The sequence below is a fragment of the Notothenia coriiceps genome, unplaced genomic scaffold, assembly GCF_000735185.1.
Source record: "Notothenia coriiceps isolate Sejong01 unplaced genomic scaffold, NC01 NC01_scaffold00026422, whole genome shotgun sequence".
NCBI classification, from domain to species: domain Eukaryota; kingdom Metazoa; phylum Chordata; class Actinopteri; order Perciformes; family Nototheniidae; genus Notothenia; species Notothenia coriiceps.
In genome coordinates, this window is record NW_011359123.1 from 196,577 (window position 1) to 205,383 (window position 8,807).

Here is an 8,807-nt window from a genome sequence, read left to right on the forward strand (position 1 = left end):
CTTTATTTTACACTAGGATTAAGAAGTTGTTGTGCCATAATTAGTCACCGGATGCTCCCAGTTTAAAAAAAAAACCTGTATATCCCTATATATTGCCAGTATGTCAAAATGGAGATATTATAATCCCAGACCTTGACGTGATTTCTGCATTTACTTTTGACTCCTCATATCATAGGATTTCAATGATTACGGCCAATTAATTATTAATACCAAAGCAAACAATGTTGTGGAAGTGGGAGTGGTAGTGGTGATGTTGGGGGTGGAGGGCTGGTAAAGGTGGGAGGGGTTGACACAGAGATGTACAGGACAGGACAGCCTCATGCTTACTCCATAAACCTTATCACACGTTGCTGCTGCAGCTGTTGTGGCGCACACAGTGAGCAGAGAGGTGCGCTCCTTCTGGGGGGACTATGTCGAGTCTGGCCAAGGCTTTCTCACACTGATCAGCGATCACAGAGCTCATTTCTTCTCGGCAAAAAAAACGGAATGTTATCACTCGCTCTCTCAACAAGGTCGGTTTCCACAGAGCAGTGAAGACACCGCTCATTTACCATGAGCTGTTTGGATGTTATGTACCCAGCCTATGGACATTACGCACCGTACGCACCGACTGCTTTTATCAATAGCTTACAGGTAGGACGCCAGCAAAAATGAAAATGTTCTCGTAATAATTATTTAGTTTTTCAGTGTTTGTTCAGTGTTAACGGGGTGATGGGGACACTTGATGTGAGGCACCGCTAATGTATGCATCTTGTGCGTAAAAGCAAGACACCTGATAGATCGTAAGAATGTAGTTTTTTTATTTTACGTTTGTTATTTGAGTATTTGATTGCATAAGTAATTCACGAATATCTAAATTAGCAGCGTTGTTGGTGTCTTACCAAGCACAGAAGTAGTTCTGCACACACAAAACTAAAATCCTGACACACGCACGCTCACTTGCTTGCGCGCACGAACACACATGCCAGCGCAGCCACACACAAAGAAAAACATTATGTCAAAATGTGTCATAGACAGCTCCAGGACTGTCCTCTCGAACACCTGTTTTAACCCTCTCCTCCCCTGCTTGTCCTCTAACCCCCCCTGACAGGCTCCCACTGCTCTGAGCAGCACTTCTCCTCTCTGCCGGGATTTTATGGACACTCCCAGGGGTCCCGAGGGGATGTCTGGGGGCCCAGGCGCTGGAGGATCAACTTCCTCTTCATCTTCATCCAACTCTTCCTCTTCCTCCTTCACGCCTGTGGCTTCACGGCAAGAGGAGGGCCCCAAGGAGAAGCAGGAGCCCCCTGAGGCAGAGTACCTGACTTCTCGCTGTGTTCTCTTCAGCTACTACCAGGGAGACATCAGCAGCGTGGTGGACGAGCACTTCTCCAGGGCCCTCAGCTCCTACATGGATGGAGAGGGCAAACGGCGGGCAGCAGACCAACCAGGCACGGGTATACCACTTTGTACATTTTTAATATGATAAAAAAGGCACCCACCAGTCCTTTTGTTAATAGTGGGAAAAACCAAAACGTAGTGGACTTTGGAGAAGTAAAAAACATTGCATTTTCAGAACAGCATACAAACAACCGCTGATGTATTTTAATGAATACTGCTTTTTTATTTTTCATGGGTCCCAATCAGAATGCTACTGTTGACTGTTTACATCACATTTAATTCATGAAGGTTCACGTCAGCCTTTTTCCGGGGAAACTGAGTTTTGGTGTTTTTTTGCCCTCCACTACATCACTGCGTCATTATAATATCCATTTATTTATGTGAGCACCTGTGCCACAGTTGTCTTTGTGATGTCTTGAGATGGATTTTTCGGCCACACAGGGTGAGTTGACAGTTCAGAGGGACAGACAGGTGATGTGATCATGTGACAGGACTAAAAAGCTGCTTGTTGGGACTGTTGTTCCTGGAGAGGTCGGGGGGTCGGGTTCAGAGGTCACAAAGGCCAGGAGCTGTTGAGAGTCCAAAGGGACTTTTTGACTCTGGTTAGCGTAACACTTTTAAGAAGAGCAAGAGAAAGCATGCTGTGCCATTGGATTGGAGATTTGGGAAATTGTTAGTGGAGGCATCATTATATTGTGTGGCACGCTTCAAAAACTTGCCACTTTAGAACTACTAATTATAGTCCATTGTAATTTATGATAACACTTTTGGATGTTTACAAAAAATATACACATACATAAATGTTACCCTGACAAGCATTACAAAAAAACTGCATTATAAGGGTTTTTGCTTTCATGTGTATTGCAAAGTACAAACTTAGTGTTTTGCAAATCTTCTAGAAGCATCTAAATCCCTTTCTACCAGCAGCCTGAAGATGTCCCTTTAATATCCATATAGGGCCTATAGCCCCTACTCTCTCTGCTACCACTGTTAGTGTCTTTCCTAGTTCAGTCGGACGTCTTCATTTCGGCACTAACACACGCTTCCTGCCTCACAACAGATGCTATGTTTATACATGGCTGTAAGCGCAGAGCCTCGTCGGCGTATCCCCTTCAAACGTCTCTCCGGCTGCCATTCTGACTATCACTCCAGCTCTCGCCCCACAATGGTTGCTCAGTCAGTTGCCCGCCTGCTGGTCAGATTTATGTAAGCTGTGGTCCGTGTGATAGGGGCAGAGGGAAACACTAGCTCTCAGGGTGTCGCATGGTTTCTTTTTTCAGAAGAATATCTATAAGTATACTGCTAAAAACTTATAATGGCTCGCTGACATTCTGTCAAGGGCGAGGAGAGGGGGGAGCAGAGAAAACAACAGGTGGGGGTGCAGGAGACACTGGAGAGGGCCGGCGGGTGGAAGTACAGGGCCAAAGAGTTTGGTGTGTGTGTCTGTGTGTGTGCGTGAGTGTGTTGTGAGACTTTCAGAAGTACTGGGCTGACATGAGAGTGAGAGATGTCACCACAGCGAGTGATTTAGGAATCTGTGATTCTTGGGCTCCGTCGAGGTCAGAGCGTCTACCTTATATAGAATCCTAGGATATTACGACATCTCTCCTTCTACCTGTCTCTCTGTCTCCCTCTCTGTCTCTCTCTTCCTCCGTCTGCTAGAATGTGGTTGTGTTTATTTCTGTGTCTTTTGGGGGCTTGGGCTGTGTGACAGTATGATCCAATGGGGAAGACATCTGGGCTAGAGGGTGTAGCAGTCATGTGAGTGAAATCTACGTTTTAGCACGGGTTGCTCCTCTCGCAAAGCTCAAGCCTTTACCACATGTCTCTATAAATCAAAGTGATTCACTACAGAGTTGTGCAACAGTTTGTGACTTGGCCTAAATGTCATTGTTGTTTATCTTCCTTCCCTTCTCTGTCTCCCTCTCCCATTAGATACTCCGTCGCCTAGCAGGAGTCGACGAAGCTTCCCCCCATCCTTCTGGGATAGTAACTACTCCCCGCCTCAGAGCCGCTCCCACTGTGAGACGGGTGCGCCTTCCTATTCCATGGACCCATACGCCTCAACGTTACACCCAGGGCTGCCACACCCACACGCTCATCCCCACCCACACGCTCATCCTCACTCGCATCATCACCCACCAGAGAGCTGGGGATACCCCCAGGCCCAAGCCTACGGCCACCCAAGGCCACTGCATGAACTGTATTCACCGTCAGCTTTGGACCCCCACTACGGGCCCCTGCTCATGCCCACAGTGAGGCCGCCTCATCCCCTTACCTTGCAAAGCCACTATGAAGTGAGCAAGCTGGACCCCACTGCCTCCTGGCCCAGCCTGCTTCCACCAGGAGAACTCAGCCAGTCGCTGGCCCTCAACATGGATGCAGGTATTACTACTCAACCGTGTCAGGCATCAGCAAAAACAATATGGGAAAATTGTTCCTTTGTTTACAGTCAGTGTACAAATCAGATATGGAAATTAGAAAATGAAAAGAAACACACTCAGACCTCAGGTTCAACAAATGCAAATGGAAAGTATAGATCATTTATGGATAAAAGAATATGAAACACTATCGAATTGAGCATATTGAGCACGGTGAAATTCTGCAGGGTGAATATTTTGTTTTATTGGTCCCATTCATTTCTAAATACATTTCACTCCAGGTATTGAATATAGATTACACTTAATCAAACACAGAAAAACATATGCATTCAAACCTAAAGACTATGATTTAAACAGCCATTCACACACACCCACATGCACACATAATAACATCCTAATCATTACAGAAGCTCTCTTTTCCCCCCTTTAAAACAGGATGTTTGGCAAAAGTAGGCTCCATGACAACCTGTGTTCTGTTGTTCGCTGTTGTTCTCCTCATTGTTCCCCTTGTCCTTTTTTTCTCAGGCCTCCAGCAGCACAAGAAAGGCAAGGAGCTGTATTGGTTCTAACGAGCCCCTCAGTCACATTGACCAGCCATTACCAGATCCAATTAGTCCCTGGACCTGCTCCGCTATTGAAGCAGCGTGTCCCTTTATCCCCCCACACACTCCATCCCCGTCCATCCACCCCCTTCTCTCTGCTCCTGGCGTCCCCTGCCAGTATACAGCCTTGCTCCAGGTCGACGTGTGTGCACCATGGAGATAAAGCAGAGAGAGGCAGAGAGAGACCGAGTGGCTATAATCTGTGCTGCTGTTCTCTCTCTATTCAGCATCTCTCTTCCTCCATCTCTCCTGATGCTGCCGGTGCAGCACAGGCCTTGGCAAGGTGTGAGCCACAGTGACCTGTTTGGACTGAGACAGACATGATCACAACAGACTTTTGCGGAGGACAGAGAGATAGAGGGATGAGTGGAGGGACAGGAGGTGAGAAAAGCATCAAGCAGGGATTCCCTCCAACGTCCCTGGTTATCTTGCTTTCATGCTCTTTGTTGGTACAGTGGTTGTCATCATCCACTTATCTGGATTTGTTGGTTGTTGTTATTATTATTTGCTCTCTAAAATAAAGTGTTTCTATTTATTGGTGTTTATGTGTATTTCAAAAAATGTTTGGTTAGGCCAGTGTTTTAAAATATGGTGTTATTGTGTTTTATAAAGAGAGATAAGATGACCATTTGTTTCGGGTGGACTTTCTCATTTATCCATGAAGGAATCTTTTGTGGAAAATAAAGGTCATTTTTGGAGAAAAAAACTAAAATGTGTTCACTTATAAAATTATTTGTTTGCTCCTAACAGACTCAAAGCTTGTGTTTGTTCAATTTGATGAAAATGTTCTTTTTTTAGTTCTTAATTTCTCGGTGTCATTCTTAGATGTTATGAATTTAGGATTTCTGAATATTTCTGGGACATTTCTTTGTGTGTAATTTCTCATTTGTCCAAGAAGATTGTGATATCAATAAATATTTTTATGGTAAAGTTCCGCATCTCCTCAATGTTCAACTTGCATGGCATTATGAGTAATTGTTTCTGTTCTATAACTCATTTAAAGCATGAAATACCACTCAGCATTGGGAAGAGATCACTTTGTTGAAATGGAGGTTTTGTGGAAACTTTCACACTGATAGAGTGTTGATAATTTAGCAGCTTTATGCATTTTAGAGACAGTAGCACAGCCAGATGTGATCTAGGATGTGCTATGCGACTCTCAATTAAAAGGATTTATATTTGAATTCCTGCCCTCATTCACAGTTTGTCACCTATAAAGTGGGAACGAGTGGTGAATGCTAGCAATGTGTAACCAGAGAAGAAGTCAGCCATCTCAGCTATGCACCAAATGTTGCTGTGTTATTGATCCGATAATAAGATTATGTGCTAAGGTATGCCAGTCTGGGCCACTGTCACAATTTAACGGCTGTTATGTGTGACCCCCCACTAGATAGCAGCCAACAATATGATTGGCTCTAAGCTGGGGATACACGTAGAGTAATGAAATTAGTAGAGTTTACCGAGTTAGCGTTCCTCTCAGTTTCTCATGCCGAGCATCCTTCTGCCTTTTCACACTTGTATTGTCACTGGGCATGAGGGTTTCCTATTCACACCAGATCCTAAAATATCTATCCATACCGAGTGTGTACCCACAGCTATTGTCACCATATATTATCTATAGGTCAATAAACTCAAAGCATTTATAATTGCCATGATAACCATTATAATTTAACAGTTTGTGTGGGGTGAATGTAATAATTACGGATGCTAATCATACAATTGATATGTACTGATTCATTCAGTATGTTAAGTGTTCTGAAGAAGCAAGAGAAAAACTGCTGCATATTTTTTTTATTAATGAAACGTGAGGGAGCTGAGGGAATTTACCTCACAGTACTGTATGGTCTAAGGAAATGCTGCCCTCTCCTGGTGTTTTTCTAAAACGTCACCTACATTATTACGATTAAAAAAAAAAAACTGCGACCAGGTTGTAGTTACTATGGAGTACGGACATTATAAATGTCCATGGCACACTCTTTCTTTTCTAACAGTACAGATGTTAAAATTCTATTTTCTAACATTTAAAAAAACAAAACAAGCAGATGATAAACATAGAGCATTTATTTTATTGTTAAAAAAACAAAACAGAAAACGTGGAAAAATGTTAGTCCAAAACCCAAAGATATTAACTTTAATATGATGTAAAATTTGAGGAAAAAAAAAAAAAAAGTATATATTGTAATTTGCGTCTTAACTCCAACTCTGCCAAATGTGTTAAGGCCTACTGCATTTTGTTCTTATGAAGAAATTCAGTAACAGTGCAGTCCACATATTTTGCAGACAGTTATATGATTTAAAATGATGATAATAATGGGATTGATAAGAGTTACTCCGTGTAAATGTATTTTTAAGAATGATGATCATCAACAAGGAATACAATTGAATTAATACAGCCCAATATAACAAATTACACATTTTCCTCAAGTCTTTTTAATCTGTACAGCCTACAATTGTGGTCCTTACCCTAATTATGCATGCAGTGTGCTTTACTAGATTTTGAGCAGAAGTAGTTTTGGAAAAAACGTTGATGGTGTTGCTCCCTTTGTTCACTTCGATAAAGGGAAGTGAAGCTAACATTGACAATCTTTAGCAACACTTACTGAGAACAGCTGATTCACTCAGATTTACTGTACAGTCAACATTTTACAGTAAGCCAAACCCTTAACATTACCCAGTTCTCAACCAGAGATATGGAGTCACATGATGGGTCATTGTTGACAGTCACATGATATGGGACACATTCGTTTGAGAAATAATACATTTGCCAAAATAAATGCAGTGAAATGTAACGTTTTATTTTTATATTCTGACAATCAACCTGTTAACTGACTGTAAAAGTGGTAAACAAGCTGTGCCCTGCATTTCAGGAAGTTAATATGTCATTTCCAGGGCTATTACCCAAGATATATAAATGTCATGTGCAAGCTGATTGCAGAGGAAACAACACAATGACATGACACCGAAAGAAGTGATCCATAATGTGGAAGTGGTTGTGTTGGAAAACACTCAAAACTTTTTTCTGTTTGTTGGTAGAATCAGAACCTATACACACAAATGCACATGTACGTAAACATCTAGGAGTTATACTCTGTATGAAAAAACATCCACACATGCTTCTCTTCAACTTCTTCCTCAAGGCCATAAGCACTCAAAAACCTTGATCTATGAACTTAGGAAGTGTTTCTGTTCGATGTGATCTGTGTCGACTCATGACCCACTCTTGTCACTTGACTACTGTTGTAAATGCTTTATAGGATGCAAGGCACATCACAAACTTTATTCCTGTATAAAGTAACACTTTGAATTTTTGGCTACACAATAAATCCAACAAGCTGCTCTTTTAATATGTGGGCCAGCATTTTGCCAAACTTTTTCTTCACAGTCTATGTCACCAAAACCCAGTTTTGTCACATCTTTGTATTGGGTTGCAACACAAAACATTACAAAGGATCGCACACACATTTAGCGGTTTTCAGAATGTGATTTAAGAATACGGAATCACTTTGTTTCAGTATGAAACTATAGGGATCAGTGCCCTCAAAAGTAGCTGAAAGATCTGCCAAGAGCTGCTGCTCAACTGCAGTGGTGGGAAGTAACTCAGTGCATTTACTTAATAACTGTACCATTTTAAAGTACATTTAAAACTACTTGACTATCTACTTGATACTTGTTTGCTTCAACAGCAGGGGCGGTTCTTCAACAGGGGCTAGTGCCCCCCTAACACTGACCAGGGACCCCTCTGTGGCCCCCCTCCAAATAAAAGGTTACAATATTAAGATTTATTGGAACTAAATCAAATCAGAGACCCGGATGTACAGTGGAGACTAAACGGTTCATTACCATATGAAAGCAAATACTGTACACTTAAAGTTACTAAAACAAATACTCTAAATAAAAAAAACTACTGAAACATTAAATAACTGGCCCCAGCCTGGCCCCGCCATTAAAATTGGTGTAGAACCGCCACTGTTCAACAGAAAATACATTTCAGATGAGTCTCGGCAGACTAGGCCTAATAAAAGTGCAGTGTCTAGTTGGGGCCCTTCCTCACATTACGAGTTGTACAAGTGCCAACAAAGAGTAATTAACTTTTTCCTTTTACTTTAATCTTCTCAACCTGGATACAAGTATTCAATCATTTGCAGTCCAAAAAAGGGTTAGAGCTAGCTACAACAGTCAAATTCTACTCACACCTCGTTGCGTCAGTATTATTCATCATCACTATGTCTTATTGAATAGTCACAAATGCCATATTTGTGCTGAATTAGTCCTTTTACTTTGGAAGTATAATTAGCTGATAATATTTGAACTTTTGGACATTGTGGTATTAATGTTCCAAGTACTTTTTCCACCAATGCTCATGTGTCTTTCTATTATTATTTATTTTTATGAGCAAGTAATTAAAGTGTTATATAATACAATTAAACTAGTGCTGTAATATGAA

The 8,807-nt window shown here is 41.8% G+C and overlaps 1 protein-coding gene across 3 annotated transcripts; it reads left to right on the plus strand.

The window, feature by feature from the left end:
- The first annotated feature begins 345 nt into the window (after window positions 1-345).
- vgll2b (vestigial-like family member 2b) lies at window positions 346-4,559 on the plus strand. Of its 3 annotated transcripts, none has more exons than XM_010784542.1 (4): window positions 346-633; window positions 1,091-1,436; window positions 3,316-3,765; window positions 4,287-4,559. In XM_010784542.1, exons 1-4 carry the CDS (start codon window positions 553-555, stop codon window positions 4,328-4,330), a joined length of 921 nt encoding a protein of 306 aa, XP_010782844.1. In that variant the 5' UTR covers window positions 346-552; the 3' UTR covers window positions 4,331-4,559. The 3 variants fall into 3 exon arrangements, with proteins under 3 accessions (XP_010782844.1, XP_010782846.1, XP_010782847.1); XM_010784544.1 differs by having other exon boundaries at window positions 1,091-1,430; XM_010784545.1 differs by having other exon boundaries at window positions 346-512.
- Window positions 4,560-8,807: the final 4,248 nt, after the last annotated feature.